The 23,957-nt window shown below is 41.7% G+C and overlaps 1 protein-coding gene across 1 annotated transcript in view; it reads right to left on the bottom strand.

Moving 5' to 3' along the window:
* SLC6A11 (solute carrier family 6 member 11) overlaps window positions 1-23,957 on the bottom strand; it is a 96,194-nt gene that overhangs the window by 48,241 nt on the left and 23,996 nt on the right. The window contains exons 6-7 of the mRNA XM_083488993.1: window positions 15,387-15,519; window positions 2,565-2,699 (exon numbers count right to left, since the gene is read on the bottom strand). Coding sequence (XP_083345119.1) covers window positions 2,565-2,699; window positions 15,387-15,519 — 268 coding nt within the window. The remainder of the gene's footprint in view (window positions 1-2,564; window positions 2,700-15,386; window positions 15,520-23,957) is intronic.

Genomic DNA, 23,957 nt, shown 5'->3' with positions numbered 1-23,957 from the left:
ATGCAAAGGGGATTTGAAAAAAGTCCTGGTTTTCAAAAGTTCTGACTGCTTGAACAAGAGAATGATTCATACAAATACTTAAAACACAGGATTGTATCTATCAAGAGTTTGCCAATGAAATTTGTACATTTTAACAACTTCAGAAGTGCTAGAGGAAAGGTTTGGGGGAATTGCTATATTACCTTAAAATGTACTTTTGCTGAGATGTTCACTGTTTGTTTTATTAATTGTTTATTTCAGAGTTGTCTATACCTCCCTTTGCCAGGAAGCCCTAGGATGGTTTACATAAATAACAACAGAAAACAATACAACAGAAACAAATTTAGGACCCTATCACAGAGAAAAAGGGGGGAAATAGCATTAAATTATTCACCAATTCCATACAAATCCAATTACACCACCATTCCTCCCAAAACCTTTCGAAAGAGGAGTTGCCACTAGACTCAGGCAGCTACTTTAAGAAATGAAGACTGACAAACACCTCTATTATTTATTTGACTCCATCTAATTCCACCATAAACTTTATGTTTGATGAAGTCTTACAGTTCTTAAGACATCAGCCTTGATAAAATAAATCACTTTCAATGGCCTTCATTTCCCGGCTCCCTTTTAAGTCCTTTTCTGACAAGTGGTGGAAAGTATACCAAATGCTCAGTTGTTGAATGGAATCCAGAATCGTCTAATAAGCAAGTGCTTTGTAACTAAAACCCAAAGCCCAGCACCCCTTTCTTTTCAGAATGCTGCTTTTCTGCCCAAAGAGTCCTATCTCCATGATTTCAAAAGCAAGCATCCACAAAGTACAAAGGATGTACTTTGCCAAATCCAAATTAGAAACGTGTCCTCAGGTTTACACCAATTAAAGCCTCTTCCAGGGGCTTTAAACAGTATGTTAGGTATTGCCCTCTGTGCTTTTGTGCAGAATCTGACCCGGCCAGAATCCTATCTGAGTGGATCCTTGTGTCCACACAATCAAGCCCCTCACCTGAATATCAACAGATAAAATCTGCCGTTTCCCAACAATAGTTCTATCACTTTTGGGAATGCCTGCTACAAATTGCCTGGGACGACACTAGCTGTTTTTCATGACAACTGAAGTTACTTTGTTAAGCCTGCCCTAGAAATTATATAGTTAGGCTGTTGTTTTCAAATCACAGCTTTGTATTTTCTCTCCATTGTTTTATACCGTTTTAAATAAGTCTGCTCTTTTATTCTGAATGCTGGAGTTGATTAAGTTTTTGTCTTGCTACAGATTCTAACCTCACCCACTGTGCCTAAACATTCACTGAGACTACAATATGAAGTACTTGCAATTACTTACTGGACTCTGGCTGCCTATAATCATAGCTGTCAACGTTTCCCTTCTTTTAAGGGAAATTCCCTTATTCCAAATAGGATTCCTCGCAAGAAAAGGGTAAAGTTGACAGCTATGCCTATAATCAAGATGGGAGTGCTAACACAGTTCCCCCACTCAACCACCCACAAACACCACAAGTCTTCTTCTTGTTGTTTTGCCCAGATCTAGATAAAATAGAGTGAAAGAGCTACCCAGGACTTATTAACAAGTAAAGCAGGCACAGGCAAACTCCAGGCCTCCAGACGTTTTGGACTACAACTCCCATCACTGGTCCTGTTAGCTAGGGATGATGGGAATTGTAGTCCCAAACATCTGCTGGGCCGGAGTTTGCCCATGCCTGAAGTAAAGTGTCTCTAAACTTGTTCTGCATTGAAATAAAGGTGGTGTGGGTGCTTCCATTTGTCACATACTAATTTTAGTATGGCATGTGAGTGTGATTCTTTTCCTAAATAGGGAAACTATTGACATTTAGAGTGGTTTAACTAATGTGGTTGCTTGACTATCAGATGCATATTGGATCGTGCCCACAACAACCCTGCTGTCAAGCAGCACATCTCTATTGCAGGAGTAGGAAACCTGTGGCCTTCCATCCAGCTGCTGTTGGACCTCCATCATCCCTGAACATTGGCTATGGTGACAGGGGCTGATGGGAGATAATGCTGCAGCTACTGATGGGGCCATGGAGTAGCCACCCAAGATTTAAACCAATTTGCTTGAAAAAGTAAAGAAATATGATACGACAGCAGTTGTTCCAGATATAAAATGAGTCTTGCTTTTAAGAAAATATACATAGGATTTCTCTGTAAATTTCATTAATATGCCAAGCAGTACAATCTGATATGCTAATTAAGTTATGAATGATACATTTTATGGCACTGAAGCAGTAAAACAAGTGTTGCTTCGATAACAGAGTACCTATTGCATATATTCCAAACATCTCTCCCAAATCCACCCCTCTCCCCGAAAAAAATTAAAGGAAATGGTATTCTTCTCATGGTTTCAAAATTCCTGAAATTTTTACATCTCTAGGTACAATTAAGTTAAACACAGCACAAATGTTTCCAAACTGGCTTTGCTTACTTAACATCTAGTTGAAACTATAGGGATTCACCCCTTGTTTCAACCTGAAATAAAAACACAGAAGACAAAAGTTTGGGGACATGATGGAAAACAACAATGCACTGAATGTTGACATTTTATTATCTCCTACCTGTGGGTCAGAAAGTCGCGATAGGTCAGGGTACAAGTAGAATTTTATCCCTTCAGATGCCCCAGGTAGTGTTACTCCTCGAACCAGCAGTACCAAGAGCATGATGTAAGGGAATGTAGCTGTTACATATACAACCTATGAAGAACAAGTGGGAGAAAACACATTATTTTAGCAACAAAAAGTTACATGTAAAATAATGTACTCAGCTGCAGTTCATAAATGGAGGATAATATTATGTATGCTTACTAATCCAGATGTCTATCAGGAGATCAACAGCACGTGGGGTATATTGCCTATATGTCCTGCTTGTGGACTTCCCATAGGCTGCTGGTTGGCCCTGTGGAAACGCGTTGGACTAGATAGGCCTTTAGTCTGATCTAGCAGGGTTCTTCTTATGTAATTTTCTTATGTTCATGATGATTCAGTATATAATAGAATCATAGAATTGTAGAGTTGGAAGGGACCCTGAAGTTCATCTAGTCCAACCCATCTAGTGCAGCAATTCTGCCCACAGTCATCCCTGGTTGGTTGAACCACCAACCTTCTGGTTAACAGCCAGATGCACTGACCCACTGCGCTCTCTGGGAAATGGAAGGCTTGTAGCTAGACCTTAGTTGCCAGGGAGCTGGATCTGGAGAGCTTGGTTCAAATCAATGAAGCTGTCTTATACTGTCAGATGATTGATATATCCAGCTCAGTATTGAGCTGACTGGCAGCAGCTCTCCAGGGTTTCAGACAAAACTTATTCATACTCTGACCTGGAGATGCTGGGTATTAAACTGAAACCTTCTATACCCAAAGCATGAACTACCACTATCCCAAAATTGGCCTTGGCAGGCCTTTGTCAACCTGGTACCCTCCAGATGTTTGGAGTACAATTTCCATCAGTCCCAGCTGACTCAAGCTGATGGGAGGTGTAGGCCAAACATCTGGAAGACATTGTTTTGACAAACATCTGGAAGACATTGTGTTGATCTAAGGGGAGGAAGTTCCAAAGCCTTGGTGTAGCAACCGAGAAGGTAGTTACCCTAAGTTGGACATCAGGTCCACAGATAGATTCAGGAGTATTATCAGACTCTGAACCAAAAGTTTCAAGGGAAATAGTACCCACCCAAAATAGGCTGAACTCCAATTTTCAGATCAATTCTACTCATCAACATCAACTTTGTCCTGCCTGGAAAGACAGGCATTTGCTTCCATCTAGTCCAGAGGTTCCCAACTGCAGGTCCGTGAACCCCAAAGGGTTTGCATAACCCACCCAGGGGTCTGTGGCAACATTCACATAACAAAAACTACCACAGAGATACCAAAATTTTTCAAAAGTAGGGGGTCCATGCCTTGGCTTTTGAAAAATAGGGGGTCCACAGTACTGAGCTAGTTGGGAACCACCAATCTAGTCCATTACTAAGTTCAAACATCAGCTTAGCTGCTCAAAAGCCACCCTGAAATGCGATGGAAAGGAGAAGCAGAGCTGAATTTTATCAACATATTGGTGCTACGACACTCCATATCCATGGCTGGTTTCCCCCCATAGTTTTTGGTAGATGTTAAACATCTTGTGGGGACAGGATGGACCCTGAGAAACACCACAGACCCAAACATGCCTCTGAATAACCATTGCTGTAAAATCAAAAGTGTGGAGAATGCTGTTGCACCCAGGTTTCATTTAGGCAGTTAGTTGTCTGGAAGAAGAGCATGCTTCACTAGATGGGCCTTTTGCTTGTTCAGCAGGGGTATTCTAATTTACCTAAGAGACCCTCACAACCACTGCTAGAAACTGGCCCTCCAAGAAGGACTGGAGCCAGATTGAAGCAGTGCATCCCAGTCTAATCTATGGTCCAGACCAATATGGTAGTCAATGGTATCAAAAGCTACTGGAAGAACCAGTTGAATTTATAGGGACACATTTCTCCCTGTCCAGTTTTTGGCATATAAATTGCACTACAGCAACCAAGCCCATTACATAATCAGGCCCAGATTAAGATGGAACCAACTAATCCTTATTTGGAAAATTCAAGATGAGGCACCATTACCGTAGGGCTAAAATATCATGCACATATATGTATCAATCATACTTCAATAAGGTATAAGTAGAAAGAGTTAACCTAAGATTTAACTCAGAAAAATAGCTAAAAGTGATTACAGAAAAGCAAAAATCATTTTTGACATGGATGCATTTATGCCTGGGCAAAATTTTATATAGGAAGTTGATGGGCACAGGTTTCAGAAGGAAATATGGTTAGATCAGGGTACAGTTAGAAATCCAGAACCAAACAGGAGTCTATATGTACCGATGAAGAGTAAAAGATTAGGCAATACGTTCTTGTCTAGAAATGGGAAAACAGAGGAAAATGTTAGGGAACAGGGAAGTAAGAATTATGATTCAAACTGAGAAGGCATTCTGCATGTGTCCAGAATATATAGACACCAATGAGAATACTGGCATGCCCATCGTTACCATATACGGAAACCCCAAAACTGTATAAAAGAAGTTGGGAAGTTAAGCTTGGGATGGAATTTTAGCTTGGACTCTGGTGGCCCATTTCGTTGCATTAATGTTAGGTAGCTCTGTTGGACTGTGCTGATGGGCCACCTCCACAAGTAGACTGACATGTCTTTGGAAGTGTAAGAAACTATTTGCTTTCTTTGAAGCTGTGTGTGTCTGTGTGCGCAGTTTCAATTTTTAAACAATTGTTAAACTTGCAACTCAGTTATGTTGACTCTACAATATTGAGTTCATTGGATAAAGAAATCCCCAAAGCCAGGAAAGTAAAACAGTAAGACAGTTGTAGGGTACCTCCAGCCTTAGAAAATTTTCACACATCTCTTTCAGTCTTGCTGCAATTATGCTATCCTTCAAGGGGGCATTTGCCACCCTCATTACCCACTTGATGAGTCTTCCTTTGGCTGCTCTTATCAGCCAGGAAAGGCAAGGGTGGAGGAGTATACCAGTGGTTGGTCTCGCACCTCCAAAAATCCCATCTGCATCCTTCATAAACTATCCAAAACAAAAGGTCAAGCCATTTCCACAGTTGCATTAACTGTGGTATCCCAAGCAAAATTATTACAAGTTGTATATATTTGCACTGAATTTTTCTTCTACTCATCCATAAATCAAACACAAGAAAGCTCAAGGCTAAATTTAGACTGCAAATAAAGCTGCATTTATATAAACAGAAGCAAATGTATAAACAAAGGACTTTCACTGAAGTGTTGTAAAGTTAGAATGTTAAATGTGGAAGAGTCTTTATGCACCCTCTCTTTTGGCAGCACATTCATGCATCCTTAAATTATTATTAGTATTATATTTATACCCCACCTTTTTCCCTGACAGGGACTGTAAGTGGCTTACAGATAAAATACGAACAGCTTAAAAACATACAGGGAATTTTTAAAAATAATAATAATAATTGAATTATAACTATATATAGATATAAAAAATAAAAACATAACAATAAAACAATAAAAACAGCACTGTACCAGCCCTTTCATTAAAATTCCCAAAAGCTGGTTGGAATAAGAAGGCCTTCACCTGCTGGCGGAAGGCACACTTTAACTGTGCAAATGCACTCCTGGCCACTGCAGAGACTTGGGCATCCATGCTCAGGGCTGAACCCAGGAGCAGGCCCAAACTGTGGACCAGTGTCTTCACGAGGAGTGTTGCCCCATGCAGCACAGGTTGAATCCCTCTTCCCTGTTTTACCTTCTGACTGACCAAGAGACCTCTGTCTTGCCATTTGTTCACCCTCATCCAGTCCATTACTGATGTCAGACAGCAGTTTAGAATTGAGAAGAGCTTCCATGGATTTAGGTGGAAAGGAGAAACAGAGCTGGGTGTTCTCAGCATACTGGTGACACTAAACCCGGAAACTTCAGACAACTCCCAGCAGTTTCATGTAAATGTTAAATAGCATGGGGAACAGAAAAGAACTCCGAGGGACCATACAGGTCAACAGCAAAGGCATTAAACAGGAGTCCCCAGCACCATCTTCTGGGTTCACCCCTCCAAGGAGAAACAGAGCCACTGTATCATCCCAAGTCCCACCCCAGCAAGGCAGTCCAGAAGGATACCATGGTCTATGCTTTTGAAAGCTTCCGAAATGTCCAGCAGAACCTTACAGGGACACACTTCCCCTGTCCCACTCCCCCAAGTTGACCAACTCCTTGCTGATGCAATGGAGACGGGGTGGGGTGGGGGAAAATAATTTTGCTCCCTACACTGCCACAAAACAGATCTTCAAATAGGCCCCAACCTGTGTTCAGCCTGATTCATTCCGAGCTTTCTGCCAATGTTGCTCTAGTCGCAATCCTGTGTTTCATCATCACTAGCTCTATAGAGGACCAAGGAGTTGGATTGACTCCATGAGAGGAGATGCTTCAAAAGCCACTCCAAAGGCTGAGTGGTTTTGTGGAAATGTAGGGAATTTTTCCTGGGAGTGAAATGGATGATCGCCCATGTAATTGCTCTCCAGCCTTGCATGGGGATGGTAGAATGGATCAAAGGTTTGGACTTGCAGTATCAATTAAACAGTACATTTAGATTAGTCTGCACTGCAGGATATCCTGGTAATATTTTGGGTGCATTGGCTCCCATTTACAATACGTTAAATTTGAGTCACGCATACTACGCATTAACATTCAGTGTTGTACTATTCCCATCCTTAAATACAACTTCTGCCCTTTGATTCCCCACTTAATGACCTGGAACCTTATGTTAACTTGTACCGTCATTATGGAGCTTTGTTGCTGTTATTATTACTGGGTACATCTCAAAAAGCATTGCAAGCTTCCTGTACTTTTTCTTTTCTTTTCTCCAACATGTCAAACTCCTCTGAATAAAACAAGGACAACATCGTTTCTAATTACACTAGATCCTGTTTTAATTGCCTCTAATTGCCTAGTGTATTAATTTGCATACCAATGCTCAAAATAGTTCCTCCACATCACTGCTATGCCCCAGCAATGTCAGTGTGCTGAGAAAACAAAACAAATATCTAGCCTATCTGTTTGGACTGCAAGTTTGAGTCATTACATAAACTGAGACTTCTGGTCAGAAAATCACAGTATATACAGTTTGCAATGCAGCAAGCTTAACTCTGGAGAGCCAGTCCAGAAGTAAGGCAAACCTCAGGAGGAACGATACAGTTTATCTTTAACCTGTTGAGACAGAATAGGAAGCACTCAGCATGGCAATTTTAGCTGGAAAAGTTAAAAATAGATTTCCCAGGCTGCTGCTACAACACAGCATGTCAGTTTAATGTTCACACACTATATCACCACAACTTCAAGATGTATCAGAAAAAAGAGTTGGCTGTAGTGAACCTTACTCCTTTGCTTTACTTGGATTGTGCGTATACCATGTTATTTGTTAGCCAATCAAGATTTTTTGCAAAAATGGGCCCCTCCAAACTGCTATTTTATTGGGGGTATATTCTGCTAAATGTTCATGACACAATAACAGTGCATTAAAGGTAAAGGTACCCCTGCCCGTGACCGACTCTGGGGTTGCGTGCTCATCTCGCTTAAGAGGCCGGGAGCCAGCGCTGTCCGAAGACACTTCCGGGTCACATGGCCAGCGTGACGAAGCTGCTATGGCGAGCCAGCACCAGCGCAGCGCACGGAAACGCCGTTACCTTCCTGCTATAAAGCGGTACCTATTTATCTACTTGCACTTAGGGTGCTTTCGAACAGCTAGGTGGGCAGGAGCTGGGAGCGAACGACGGGAGCTCACCCCGACCATACGATCGGCAAGTCCTAGGCACTGAGGTTTTACCCACAGCGCCACCCGCGTCCTAACAGTGCATTAGTGGTGGTTTAATTCTGCTTTATTAGTTTTTCCGTGGTGCTACCCCAAATGCTGCCACATTATTGCTGTCCAGCACAACAAACATGTGACAAAAAAAAACAACGGCAGAGTATTTGTGATATAAGAAGTTACAGGATTTCAGCAGGGATATGCACCAACTGGAAACAAAACATTCTAACCACCCCAAAACTTTTGTACGGGCAAACAGTACTGAAAAATGGGATGACAAATGACCATCCCAATAACATAAAGTGCACGAATCATCATGAACGTGCAAAGAAAAGGATGTCTGGAGGCTCCCAGTCCCTTACACTGAGGCTTTTCTCACTGCAGTTTAACAATTATGGTTGCATTTTGGTTTAATGTTTTACAACTGCCATGAGAACTTTGCCCAGATTTACTGAAACACATTTTGCTTTCCTCAAGATTCTTTGAACGTTTGCCTGACTAGAAATCTCCATACTCATTTAGAAACTCTGCTTAAATCTAAATTTAGTGGCACCTGAGGGGATGTTTGGCCACATACCAACACACACATGCACATGAGTTTTTACTAGTGTTATTTAAATTATTTATTCCTTCCACTGGGATTCTTCAGATGCTTGACCTGTGCAATGACTCAAAAATATTTTATGTGAAATTAAGAGGGGATTCAGCAACAGGAAATGTAAGAGTGAATGGAATCAGTTATGAAGACTGATATTCATCTCAATTGTCAGATTTGGGATTACATTAAAGGCTGCACAATTGCCATTAAAGTTTTAACATAATTTCAAAATGAGGCTGGGCTTTTGGATTTTTATTTTTATTTTTTGCCTTAGACGCAAAAAGTCATTCAGCTATCTGCATAACTCTTTACAGAGTCTACTGGCAAACTGAAATTGTCTGCAAAAGTTTTTCACTGCCACTCCTTTTTTTATCTAGAGTGGCTAAAATGTGATTCTGACTATATGAGAAAAAATTAATAATCTACACATACATTTTCATTTGTATGAGATTATGTGAGTAATACAGATTGAGTATGTCAAGTCATAAATTATTAACACTGAAATAATCGCTGTAGTTGTGCATAAAAATATTTGTCTTTTTATTTTATCAGTCATTTACTTACCTAGTATTATTAAGTTGCTTCCCTGTACTACCTTTTTAAAAATAGACAGACACCCTATTTTTAAAAAATAGGGTGGAGGAAAAATCAGAAGCTCTGATTGTAAAAAAGGAAAATATTAAATTGAGGCGATGAGGCCACTTGTATAACTGAGACTGAAAACTACCCTAAGTTATTTCTCACAAGGGAATGACCCTCAAGTTCCTCAATGTATGCATTGTCACAGCCCAAAAAATCCTGCTTAATTTTTAGGGTGAAGCTGAATTCCTTTTCATGTCTATTAGACTGAAGCCTAATCTAGTCTCCGGTGCCAATTAAAGATATCTGCAACAGAAAACCACATGGGGTGAGGGATTAAATAGTTTGTTTTTATTGCAATTCCATGCTGATTGCAGTTGCATGTGAAATACAATTGCAGTGCTGCAGAAAGACTTCTGCAGCAAGCTGCTCAGAGATTTCCTTAAATCCTCACCAACGTGTTAAGAGAAGAAGAAGAAAACATTTTTCAGTGTTTTAAAACTTCAACGAGAAAAAGCAGGAAAGCCTAAAACTCTGCATGCATCTCATGAATGTTCTACTTTCCTCCTCTGAATACAGAGATCAATCTTGGGCTGCATGTTAAAGCCTCACTATGAAGGACTATTCTCTGCTATTAGTTCAAGCTGAAACAAAAGACACTTCAGGAGATATAATCATTGCTGCCTAGTTCCCTTTCCCGAAGACTTACAATGGTCCCCAGTTCCTTTCTTTTTTCGCACATCTTTCTCTTTTATTTTCCTCTGCTGTCCCTTTACACTTTTTCTTTATGCCTCATTGAATCCATTAGACTCCTTATTCAGTCTACTATTGAAAAAAATAAATTTTCTGTGTGGAACTACTGACTGAGTCTTAACTGCTGGCAAGTACAGCTTAACTCCTTCTGATGAGATTACTTTAGAGTTAGAAGGTGAAAGGTACACAGGCACCGTTCCTTAACTTTATGAACATGTGCACATGTTATGTTGGCTTAACTTCACCTCTGCATGAGAGCTTTCTTATCCTCACTCTCCTCTAAACAAGAAAAAAAAATGGTGCTAAGTGACTGGCAAGTCTGCAGTAGCAGCAGGATGAACTGCCGGTTTCTGCATCTTACTCTCAGTGTTCCAACTGAATTTGTAATGTTACTGTCAGTTTGAGAATTTCAGTCAAAGGATGAATACACCACTGCCAGATGTTACTATCTCCAGAAATGAGCAATACATTCTGGCTCAAAACATTTCAGGATAAGAAAAATGGCAGAAATCCAAAGCATCTGGAAAGTCCACGTAGCAGGAGATGTGGCACAAAAACAATGCACTAGCTTGGTATTTCATGTACAGTGGTGCCCCGCAAGACGAATGCCTCGCAAGACGGAAAACCCGCTAGACGAAAGAGTATTCCGTTTTGGAGGTGCTTCGCAAAATGAATTTCCTATGGGCTTGCTTCGCAAGACGACAATGTCTTGCGAGTTCCTGCTGGTTTTTTTCCCTTTCCCCCCTTTTTCTAAGCCGCTAAGCCGCTTATCAGCTGATCCGATCAGCAGATAAGCCGCTAAAAGCCACTAATAGCGCTAATCCGTCAATGGGCTTGCTTTGCAAGACAAAAAAACCGCTAGACGAAGAGAATCACAGAACGGATTCTTTTCGTCTTGCGAGGCACCACTGTAACTTCATAATTCCAGTCAGATGAAGAACACAGTCCCTGCCCCCCCCCCGTCCCCTGCAGCAGGATCTCACTAGAGCTCAGCTCCAGCACCTCTCAGGTGGGCACCATTTCCATTCTAAGAGGAAGAAGTTCATGGTGAGCTCCAGAACCTCTTTTTCTAAAAAAAAATAGCACTGATGAAGAGGGTTTAATATTAATGAATCTTTGAGGATGTGCCTACAAAGAACCTGCCTTTTGGCATCTGATCTGCTGAATGCTGCCACCAATGTGCAGAATGTTTTATGTTCTGAGCCAGAAAATAGTTTTGGTGAAATGCTCCTTGATTTAATATGTTTTAGCATTATGAACTGTCTAGATTTATTAGCAAACCAAGTAGCTGTAAACTTTGGTGATGCACCTAGTACCCGCTGAGATCTCAGCTTGACCAACATGGTTTAGCAAGACATGAATATTATGTCCCAAAGGGCCCCAGTCAGCACCCAGCCTAACAGAGTACGCACTCAAAAATAATCATCAGAATCCTCTGCAACAAGTAGATATTTCTTGGTCAGCGTGCAAAGGTTTTCGTGAAAGAAGAAAATGTGAAAAACTCTGCCAGACAACATCAGTGGACAGAAGCATATAGGGGAAGGCAAATTTTCACAGAGAATATTTTTTTGCAGTTCATATGATGACTCTTACCTTTCCAAATTTTTCACTGATTGGTTGGAACTGCTTTAGGAAACAGTGTTAGCTATCTTGAGAATGCTAGACAGTTCTGCCACCAGTTGCTGGGAATACCAAATGGTAAAAAAAGTAAAGGTAAAGGACCCATGGATGGTTAAATCTACTCAAAGTTGACTATGGAGTGTGGTGCTCATCTCACTTTTCAGGCTGAGGGTGATGGCGTTTGTCTACAGACAGTTTTCCAGGTCATATGACCAGCATGACTAAACCGTTTCTGGCACAACGGGACACCGTGGCGAGTGCTAGTGCTTGGAAATGCCGTTTACCTTCCCGCCACAGCGATACCTATTTATCGACTTGCACTGGTATGCTTTCAAACTGCTAGGTTGACAGAAACAGGGACAGAGCAATAGGAGCTCACCCCATCACGTGGATTTGAACCACTGACCTTCTGACTGGCAATCCCAAGAGGCTCAGTGGTTTAGACCTCAGCACCACCCACGTTTCTATACCAAATGGAGATAGTGTTATTGTACTCAGGTACTGCTCACTAGTTTCCTAAAGGCATCTGGTTGGCCAGAATGAGAACAAGATGCTGAACTAGACAGGCTTTTAGCCTGATCAAGCAGCCACTTATGTTCTTAAAGTTCTGTAATTCAATAAGGCATGCCATAGCTATGTACTTTAACACATACTAATCACATACACACACCACAGCACTTATGAGCTTCACTGGAAAGTACAGCAATGGAATTTTGAACAATCTGCTACTTTTCAGTAAGCAAACGTTACCTTTTCCATTCCCACTGATTATGTATTCTAGTACAACTATATGTAAGGAGAATCTGTTGACTCTGAACAATGCAAAAGCAAGATTAGGTTACAATTCCATGTTTTGAAGCTTTTTTCACATCAGTAAACCATAATGATGGTATTTCAAAAGGCCAATTTACAGAATCAAAAACTCTTTTCTTTTTCTTTTTTGCATGATGAGTTTCTTACAGAGCTAGCAACGCTGTGCAATGGTCATTTGATTGTTTAAATACTTATGATAAGCATCTCCCCACTACATCTCAATGAAGGCTTAACACTACTCTGACAGCACAATAAAATGATTTCTCCATTGCAGAATCATGGCAAGTTTTGGTTGTATGACATAGTGTTTTAGGCTTTAATTGACTATTCATTTAAGTGGTTTCTTCAGAGAGTAATAAAGCATGTCCACTTTTCATATGCAATGCTAAGCTAAAGCTTTTGCTTCTCCTTGCTCCAGGCAGAGCAAAGCAAAGCAGGAGCAACCAGTAAGCTTGTAACAGCATAGCAAGCCCCCTTTCCTTTTTTACTGTGGTTCACTGTGATGTGTGAACCAGTCTAGTATTTGGTATACATTTTTTTTTAAGCAGGAATAACCTTAGATCAGTCTTCTTCAAACTGGTCCCTCCACCTGTGATGATCAGGGCGAATGGGAATTTTAGTCCAAAACATCTAGAAAACACCATGTTCAGGAAAGGTCACTCATAAAGTAAGAATTCTAAGTGAAGTGGGTGGCCTTTTTTTTTTTTTACCTATTTATTAAAATGATGTATACCCTGTCCTTCAATCAAATTCCCAAAATTTATAAAATTTCAGATCCAAATAAACCAAGTTAAAAATAAACAAAAAATACACTAAAGCAGCAAAATCTATAAGAGCAGTATGCACAAATGTCCTATGCATACTTTCCTAAGTGTAAGCCCCACTGAATTCAATAGGCTTACTTCTGAGTAGACAAGCAACAGGTTGTACTGCAAATTAAATTAAAAGGTTTGACAAAATAATACTTCAATCACCTAGTATTCATAAAGTCCAGTGTACAAAACTTTCAGACCGAGCCTATTACTGGCGGGGGGGGGGGGGGGAGAGTCAAACCAGTTCAGGCACTTTGGAATCCATTTTAAAAAGGCCACATTAATAATAATTTTATTTGAGATGTAAAAGTAACAAACAAATCCAAAAGGATTCCAGCATGATTAAAATAATGGATTTAAAGAGCTTGCAATTGTAAGTTGCTTTGAGACATTTTATATAATAAGCATCAAATAAATGCATTAAAAATAAAAGTGCCCCACATTGCCACGTTTCTCCCCACACTACTCTCATGTAGATGTTGACACATATCAAACTATTTTGAAGCAAACATTTTGTGATATGTGACAGTCAGCTTTTCATAGAAAAGAAATTTCTGTGAGCACACAGACACAAGTCCTTCAGAAACCTTGAAGTAGGTATTTGGCTATCACTGGGTGACTAGGAGCACTGAGGATTCAGGAGTGTACAATGGCTTCCTGTGCTCAAAAGCAGGCTATCTTGTACTCAGAGCCAGCCAGCTTATGAGGCAGGATGAAGCAGCTGCCCTCAGGTGGCACCCTTGTTCTCAGTTTTGCCACCAGTCTGCCCAGCCTCAATGGGCAGAGAGGGACCAGTAGCAAAGCTCTGCCGAACACCTCCCCATCTGCTGAGTCAATGAGAGGGGAGGCAATCCACCAGCCAGCTTTGTCACTGAGAGATTTTCTCCCCACTCCAATTTGCTGCTGGGTGAGTGAAGGGAATCCAAAATTGATCTCTCCCATCTGCCACCTGGTAGGGAAGACTCTGCAACAACTTCTTGAGGAGAAACTCTTGAAGAGAAACTCATCATGGGGGTAGGAGTGAGGTGTTTCACCTCAGGTGCCCAAATGCTGCAAACTACCCCTGCTTGTACTTGGGGAAAAGCACATGGGTTTTGTTAAGGATCTTAACTGCATTGAGATGCAGCAGGAAAAAACGGTATTATAATTTGCTGGCTTTGAATCTTTGAAATTCACTGTACTCTGAGTGCGGGTAAATATTCATTTCTGCATTAACAGAAGTGTCAAGAATAGTGTTTCTAAATAAATGCTGCCTAAATTCTGTGAACACAATGAACTTGACAATTTCATAGCAAATCACAGCCCTATCAACTTACATTTACATGATTTCTGTGGCTGGCCTCATCTTGTGCGTTTACCAAAACAGTACTGTACATAAATTTCTCATTCCTTTCTACTGATTAGATGAGCTTGCCTTTCCAGAAATCTTGAGCTGTTTTGCAAAAGACAAGTTTCATATACGTGAAAGATACTGCTATTGTTTGTTTATTCATACTAACAGTGTGAAGTTATACACATCTGCTCAGAAGTAAGCCCTTTTGGCTTTAATATAACTTACTCCCAGATAATAGTGAATAGACTTTCAGCCTAAATAATATTATAGTTTCAATACAGTGGGTTGTATTGAAAGCTGTGGTAGCAGACGTCTGCTGGTGCAAAGGGACTTCCACATGCTCTCCTCTCCACACCAAAACCTGCTCTGGAGGGTCCCTCAGCCCCCCCCCCCCCCGGAGCTGATTTGGGGGGCACATGTTGCTGGAAGAGACAGGAGAGGAAGCAGCAGCTCTGTTGTGTCGTGGGAGGCCTTTTGTGCCAATGGGGCTGAGGTAGGATTCAGTCCAGTATGACAAGCTATCATAAGCTTACATAGTATATAGAACCATGACTTTTACCTTGCCAGTTGACTTGGTTCCTTTCCATATGCAAAAATAGCAAATAGTCCAGGCTGCCAAAAGACATAGTGCCAGCTCCCAGCGAAGATTCCCAATGTGTTCAATTCCATCAGATATGCCCAACACCCTGCGTCTGCACAAGAATAAAAGAAGCCATAAATTGCTGGAAACTTTTAATGAAGTCTACGGAAAGTTTGAAAGAAAGAGGACAAAAGAATTGCTAGAAATCTATCAATGTGCTAAGCAAGGATCATTATCAATTATTATGATACCTTTCACATTGGCTAGTGTTACAATTAGTATAACAACAAGGTAATCTGTAAAACTGCCAACTAAATGTGGAAAGTCACATGTGTCAAAAGTTGGTTCCCATTCATACAACAGCTTCACACACTCAGAACAAGCAGAAAAAGGCAACTGCTCCGTGACCACTTTTATGTGCAGTGCATACTCTGTAAACCAAGACAATTTGCTTGTGGTAGAAACTGTACCATCAAACCAAAGGCAACCTATTCCATTTAGCTGCTATCTTGATTCAAGTCTGGTACGCATTTACACACAATATATTCAGTAAAAAAGTAACCACAGTCAGGTCCCCACATTAGCCTGATATGTACCACGGAAACAATCTGGCTGGATCAAACACAATTCTAGCATGACACAAAAAATAATTTTTATAAGGCTTTAAGATGTTTTATTCTTGAATGTTGCTGAGGTTCACCAGAAAAAAAGGCTTTGCAGACTGCGTGTGGACCACAAGCAGCAAGTTGGATGACCCTATCATAGAGGAATGTTTTCACGTGGCGCCTAACAGTATGTATTGAAAGCACACCAGGCAAGCCTCCCTGAGGGAGCCACTGCAGAAAAAAAATCCACTCTTGTGTTGCCACCCTCCGAACCTCTTGTGGAGGAGCCACATGAAGAAGAGCCTCAGATGATGGTTGCAGGGTGCAGTTCGGTTCAAATGAGGAGAGGCAGTCCTCAAAATATTGTAGTCTTGAGCTGCTTAAGGCTTTATAGATCAAAACTAGCACCTTGAGTTGGGCCAGGAAACTGATTGGCAGCTAGTGCAGTGGTGCCAGGATTGGCATTATATGGTCAAACTATCTTGCCCTGGGGAGCAACCAAGCTGCCAAGTGTTGCACCAGCTGCAGAGGCAGCCCCACATATAACACATTGCAGTAATCTAATCCAGAGGTTAGCAGAGCTGAGGCTATCCCTGTACAGAGGAGGTGCAGCTGGGCCACCAGCCAAAGTTTATGGAAGGCACTCCAAACCACCTGAGCCTCAAGCATTCTGTGACAGCAAATTCTTGAAGCCAGGCGTGCAGGCTGGATGGTAGGTGGGGGAGAAAGATAAAGGAATTCACACACCCGAGCTCTGTGCAGAAATTGTATATTCAAGGATGGCAAAAGCCAGTTTCCACTCCTATCTCGTTCTCTTTCAAATTTTATTTGTAGTGCCATGCCTGTAGCCTGAAAAGCAGTGCCAGCAGAACAGTGGAGAACTCAAGGCATGGGACAGCCTGATTGGTGCAATCAGCCATGTGGACAGAAACAGTTTACTTCTGTTTTGGGGAAACAGTTACTTTTATGATCAAACTAGGTAGTGCGGTAAGTTTTAAATTTGGTTTATTCTAACAAGCCAGGATCATAAAGTGGTTTAAAGTTGGCTCATTTGGCCAATCAGTTTGTGCACAAGTCCACACTCCTTGTGCTCATACTGTAGGGGTGTGGGTGTGTACACACACACTTCATGCCTCCCACAGGGTACTCTCATATCACTGAATTATGCACTTTTAATTCTTGCTCTGTGCCCATTGCAAAACAGCTAGGCACATTTCACTAAAAATTTGGTTTAGGGTTTGGATGACCTATGTTAACCTGCTATGATGCCTAGATGTACTACTGCCTGATGGCAGGGTATTTGTAAGAACATTGAATACTTGAACACTCTATGGGTTCTGTCTCTTTAATTCTGGCCTTTGTCCCCAAATACATGTTGTTGTTTAGTCGTGTCCGACTCTTCGTGACCCCATGGACCAGAGCATGCCAGGCACTTCTGTCTTCCACTGCCTCCCGCAGTTTAGTCAAACTCATGCTGGTAGCTTCGAGAACACTATCCAACCATCTTGTCCTCTGTCGTCCCCTTCTCCTTGTGCCCTCCATATTTCCCAACATCAGGGTCTTTTCCAGGGAGTCTTCTCTTCTCATGAGGTGGTCAAAGTATTGGAGCCTCAGCTTCAGGATCTGTCCTTCCAGGAGCACTCAGGGCTGATTTCCTTCAGAATGGAAAGGTTTGATCTTCTTGCAGTCCATGGGACTCTCAAGAGTCTCCTCCAGCACCATAATTCAAAAGCATCAATTCTTTGGCGATCAGCCTTCTTTATGGTCCAGCTCTCACTTCCACACATCACTACTGGGGAAACCATGGCTTTAACTATACGGACCTTTGTTGGCAAGGTGATGTCTCAGCTTTTTAAGAGACATACATGGTCTCCACTATTTTTAACAGACATACATGGTCTCCACTATTTTTAAGAGACATACATGGTCTCCACGATTAATGCTGTCAGATACTGCCCATTACTCCACTTGGCTCTGCTTCTCCCTTTCCTCTTGCATCCAAGCCAGGTAGGAAAATTTTGCTTTTCAAGAGCTGGCAACAGGAAACAGGAGGCATGGGCAGCAATATCAATGAGCAACGGCTGCAGAGTTAATAAGCAGAAGTAAATACAATGTTTTTCTCTTAATTAAATACTTTCCTGCAGGAACCTTGCCTCTTGATTATTTGATATTTATTTTTATTTGATATTGATTATTATAAATATTTGCTACCTGGCCTTCACACACACACACACACACACACACACACACACACACTTCCCAAGGTATGATCTAAGAAGACTAAAAATACAATCATATCTAAAATAAAAAGGATAAAACACCAGTCCAAAGTAAAAGCAATACAGCATCAGATACAGAGAGGAAAACTCACATTCAGTCATTCTCAAAGTCTAGGTGAAAAAGATGCATCATAGCATGCTGCCAAAACGTGTACAATTTAAATGCGCATCCAGAGGGAGGAAGTCACAGATCTTGGGGACCTTTACGAAGAAGGGTCTTACACCTTCAGCCACACTTTGAACCCCTGAGGATGAACAGCTTCTAACAGAGCCCCCTCCCCCAATGAACACAGCTCCCAATTGGGATGAGTTGTGTAAGTGGAGTGGATCTTTCAGGTATGTGAGACCCAAGTTGTGTAGGCTTCATATGCCAAAGGCAAACCTTAAATGGAAGCAAACAGGCAGCCAGTGCCGTTCTCCCATAATAGGAATTGCATGAGATCTCCCACTCATACTTGCATGTATTCAGCTGCATTCTGCTTCTAATTGCAGCTTCCAACCCATCTTCAAGGAAAGCACCACATACAATACATTGCAGTAATCCAGATGGAAGGTTACTAGGATACAATTGCATAGCCTTATCTTTCTGGTACAGTCCATAGCTGGTGAACCAGCTGCAACTGGAAATAGGGACCCGTTGCCAAATATGGCCTCAAATGATAAAGCTGGACAAAGCTACAGATGTGCCCTTTCCAGGAAAGTGTGACCCAAGTAAGACAGACTTCCAGATTCAATAACCCAGACCACATAACCTTCCCATCTTGTCTGGATTCAGGTTCAATTTATTGGCCCTCATGCAGCCCATTACTACATCCAAGCATTGGTCAAGAACCTGAACTGCCTCTCTTGATTCAGATGGAATGGAGATAGATCTGTGTATGATCAGCATGCTGATCACTCCAAATGCCCTGATGACAGCTTCCTACAGCTTCCTAAGGATGTTAAACTGGGTGAAAGATGGGAGTATGGCAGGACAGGACAGATATATTTCCATGGTGCTGAACAGTGTCCTCCATTGCTTTGACTGGAACCAGTCTCCTAAGGAGCATAACCGTGGTTCTTACCACACCTATGGCCAACTGTATCAAAAAACCAGGGAGAAGTTAAGGAGAATAAACCGAGTTGCACTCTTCCTGCCTCTCTCTTCCCCACCACAAGTCATCAACCAGTTTTGGTTCTAAATCTCAGCCTAAAGCCAGATTGAAATGAATCCAGATAATCCACTTTCTTCAAGCATGCCTACAGCTGTGTCACTGCTACCCTCTTGAGCACCTTGCCTATGGAAGTGATATTTATTTGTTATTTAACAGTTCTGTGGCTGGTGAGGTCCTCTTATGGAGGGAGCACTCTTTCAAGGCAGGTGGCAGCTCACCATCTTGTAGTGAGGCATCGTTAACCCAGCCTGGGTTTTAACCCTCAGCTGGTTTTTAATAAGCCACAATGATCAAGAAGCGAGGAGGTACCTGGTTAGCTCATACAAGCAGGCTGTCCACATGCACCCCACAGATACAAGCAGCATCTCCACATCATCAACAACAATTAAAAACTGATTCTCTGGAGAATAGCCTGCTGGATCAGGCCAATAGCTCATCTAGTCCAGCATCCTGTTCTCACAGTGATCAATCAGGTATCTGTGAGGAACTAGGGAGCAGAACATGAGTACAAGAGCACTTTCCCCTCCCATGGTTTCCAGCAATCATTACTACCTCCAACTGTGGAGGTAGAGCACAGCCATCATGGCCTGTAGCCGTTGATAGCCCTCTCCTCCATGAATTTGTCTAATCCTCTTTTAAGGCCTCCAAGTTGGTGGTCATCAGTGCCTCCTGCAGGAGTGAGTTCCATAGTTGCTGCATGAAGAAGAGCTTCCTTTTACCTGTCCTAAATCTTCCAACATTCAGCTTCATTGGATGTCCATGAGTTCTAGTGTTATGAGACGGGGGCGCTGGGGGGACGACGACAACAACTTTTCTCTGTCACTTCTCCATGCCATGCATAATTTTATAATCTTCTATCATGTTGCCTTCATTAACCTTTTCTCTAAACTACAAAGTCCTTAATGCTGCAGCCTTTCTTCATAGGGGTGTTGCTTCATCCCAGCCATTATTTTGGTGGCCCTTTTCTGAACATTTGCCAGCTCTGCAATATCCATTTTGAGATTAAGTGACGCGGGTGGCGCTGAGGTGCAAACCACTGAGCCTTGGGCTTACCGATCAGAAGGTCAGCGGTTCTGTCCCAGCTCCTGCCAACCTAGCAGTTTGAAAGCACGTCCAAGTGCAAGTAGATAAATAGGTACCACTCCGGCGGGAAGGTAAAAGGCGTTTCCGTGCGGTGCTCTGGTTTTGCCAGAAGCGGCTTAGTCATGCTGGCCACATGACCTGGAAAAACTGTCTGCGGACAAACCCCGACTCCCTCGGCCTGTATATATAATCCCACCCTTGACTCCCCTCCACCATACTTCGATTTCTGTTTTATATTATGTGAAATCCTTACATTGCATTTCTTATCTGAATTTCTTTCATATCTCATTTACACATCATTCTTCTTATAAATTCTACAGTCTTAATCTATACATATCAACGTATTATTTTGTGGACAGTTTATCTATATAATCTTCAAAGCATTTCCATTGTAGTCTTAACTTTTGATTTGACTGTGACCTTTTGGCTGCTGTTAGTTTTGCCAAATGTATATAGTTACGGAATCAATTCACTTTTCCATTTGCTGGCTAATACTGTTCTGGTAGCTGTTGTAGCATACAGGAAGATTACTTTCTTTTCTTGTGGAATATCTTTTCCCAAAAGGCCCAATAGGTAGGCCTCGGGTTTCTTTTCTATGGGACTCTTTAAAATCTTTTTTATTTCTTCATCTATAGTATCCCAGAAACGTTTTATCTTTTTGCAGCTCCACCAGACATGGTACATTGTCCCTTCCAATTCTTGACACTTCCAACATAGGTTGGATTTTAATTTGTAAATTTTGGCTAGTTTCGATGGTGTCCGGAACTGTTATGTATTGAAGTTCTCACCCTGGTCACCAGGGGTATCAGGTATATTGTTTTCACTCAGGTCCACGTCAGTTGGCTGAGCTTTTTGCCGTTCAGTTCTGTTCCAGCTTACAAATAAAGAGCTGCTTTGGAGAAATCGCTGCGTCATCTGATATGTTCACCCACAACTTAACAAGTACCATCTAAAAAACATTTTCACGATGTTCTCTTTAATCGTATAACAGGCCTCCCTCAGCCTGTAAAGCGAGATGAGCGTCACAACCCTAGAGTCATTCGTGACTGGACTTAACAGTCAGAGGTCCTTACCTTTACCTTTTTAGTATACACAGTACTCCAAATGCTGTCGCCCTACAGATTTGTATAAAAGCATAATGATAATGGCAGTTTTAGTTTCAATTCGCCTCCTAATGATACCCAGCATGGAATTTGCCTCTTTCATGACCATTGCACACTGGGCCCACATCTTCATCGAGCTATCTACTATGACTGCAATTACTATCCACTATGTAATTGTACGCACACAAATCTGAGCAATTTTATCTTCCAATTGTTTTCCCAAATTGTTACAGTAGGCTGCTGAGACCTGCAGGAATGCTCTCCCGACACTGCACACTGCAAGCTGGGCAGAGATTATTAACTTATTCCCCATTTGAAAGAAGCTCTTCTGTACAGCTATCTGAGGGTACAAGATTGGCATTGAAGTACTGTACACTTTGTTTGCATAACAGTTTTTTGCCCCTAGAAACTAGAGGCCCTAGAAATGTTCTCCTGGGCACCTGCAAGAGGTCAGGACATACTGACAGAAGCTTTAGCACCCAAGATCTGCAATCTTTATTTTGCTAATTGTGCAGACAGTCTGACTGATTAGAAATCTTATCTCTTTCTTATCTAGATAAACTCATCATGATTTAACTAAATTAGGCAGGAGTGTTGTGTGTTTTTCACTTTGAGGCTGTGGCTGCATTGTTTGAGCAAGAGACCAGACAAGCCACCAGAAGAATTTTCTCTAATAAGTTACCTAATTCACAGCTGAAGCTTTTTGCCTAGGGAATGAATACAAGGAAAATTTACATCTGAGTGTTTAGCCTTCCTGTTCAAAGATATGTGCTGCCAATCACTTTGAATTAGTGGCATATGGTATTCAAAGCTTTTCAAATAAAAGAGGGGGAGGGACTTTGCTTTGGCCTCACTACCACCCTTCGGAGGCCAATGGTAGAAAGCACGAAACATATAATCAATCCATAAAGTACAATGTTCCATGAACTCTCTATGCAAAGAATACATGTAAGAAAAGAGAAAGGAGGCTCACACAGGGTCCAACAGTGATTTTCTCACCAGGCACAACACAGCTTTGCCTAATTCCTTCCCCTCAGATCCCCTGCTGAGACTCTGGCTGCCCAGAGCCATGCCAGAAGCCTAGCCAGTTCTATTCTTGAAAATCTAAGGCACCATGCCCAGGATGCCCATTTTCTATTTTTATTCATCCGTACATTTCCCCCTTTCCCATTTTATCAGGTGAAATATATTAGCAGAAAAGTCAGAATTTCAGCTTCCTTAGAATGCATATGAGGCTGATTATCCACTGTACCAAAACCGTGTGACTGGATGCATTTAACGGGGAAAAGTGTGACACAAAGGCCCCTTGGATAAAGGTTGCTTGGCTCTCTGGAAAATATTTTATATAAAACGAACTCAGCAGGCTTAGGCATTTTTCTGGTGCCTTGTACTTCTCATACAGAGACAATGAGCATACAGGATTGAACCGCAAGAACATATTTTAGGTCTATAGCCATTGTGGTTGGTTGGTTGGTTGGTTGGATGGATGGATGGGTGGGTGGTGGTGGTGGTGCTGTGGAAAACAGTGATCTGCTTTCATTCTTAAAGTGTTATATATTTATATAACTAATATTGTACATTTATTCATTTAATCTATATACTGCTTGATTGTAGTAAAGCTCTAAACAGTTTAGAATAATTAAAATTAGCCCCAAACTCTGCTTATCAGCTTCCTGGTGCAACTGAATGCCACTGGGGAGCCAAGATGCTGTGCATCCTGGTGCATCCAGACGGTGAGGGCTCATCATCAAACCTACCTAGTGGCAGTGAAGGCAGCAAAGAAGGCATACTTTGTTGCCTCCATTGCACCTCCATTGCAGCTTTTCTGGGAAGTGCAGGGCCTCTTACAGACTGCTTCTCCCCTTCTGAACCAACACAGATCCTGTGATCATCATCCGAGACCTTTCTTCATGTGCTTCCTCCACAAAAGGTTCAGAGGGTGGCAACAGAAGAAGCATGTTTTCCTGCAGCGGCTCCCTGTTTGTGGAATGCTCCCCCCAGGACGGCTCACCTGGCACCTTCATTGCATATCTTTAGTCATCAGGTGAAAACGTTACTCTGTAACCAAGCCTTTTGGTGATTAACATACTATGGTCTTTTAAATGTGTTTGCGGAAAGGTGGGGGGGTGGGTTATTGGTTGTTGTTTTTTTAATGTGTACCTTATGTTCTCATTGTGTATTTTTCTGTTGTGAATCTCCCTAAAATCTTCAAAAAAAGGGTGGTATACAAATTTAATTAGTTAGTTAGTTATGATCATAATATTCAAATAGACTCTCCCCGCCACTTTTAAAGAAAACATGGTTTATTTCTGGTTTGCTGCATTTA

The sequence above is a fragment of the Podarcis liolepis genome, assembly GCF_965112155.1.
Source record: "Podarcis liolepis genome assembly, chromosome: 2".
Taxonomy (NCBI): Eukaryota; Metazoa; Chordata; class Lepidosauria; order Squamata; family Lacertidae; genus Podarcis; species Podarcis liolepis.
The sequence above is the reverse complement of the archived record's forward strand: the minus strand, read 5'-3'. Positions and strand labels throughout refer to the sequence as shown.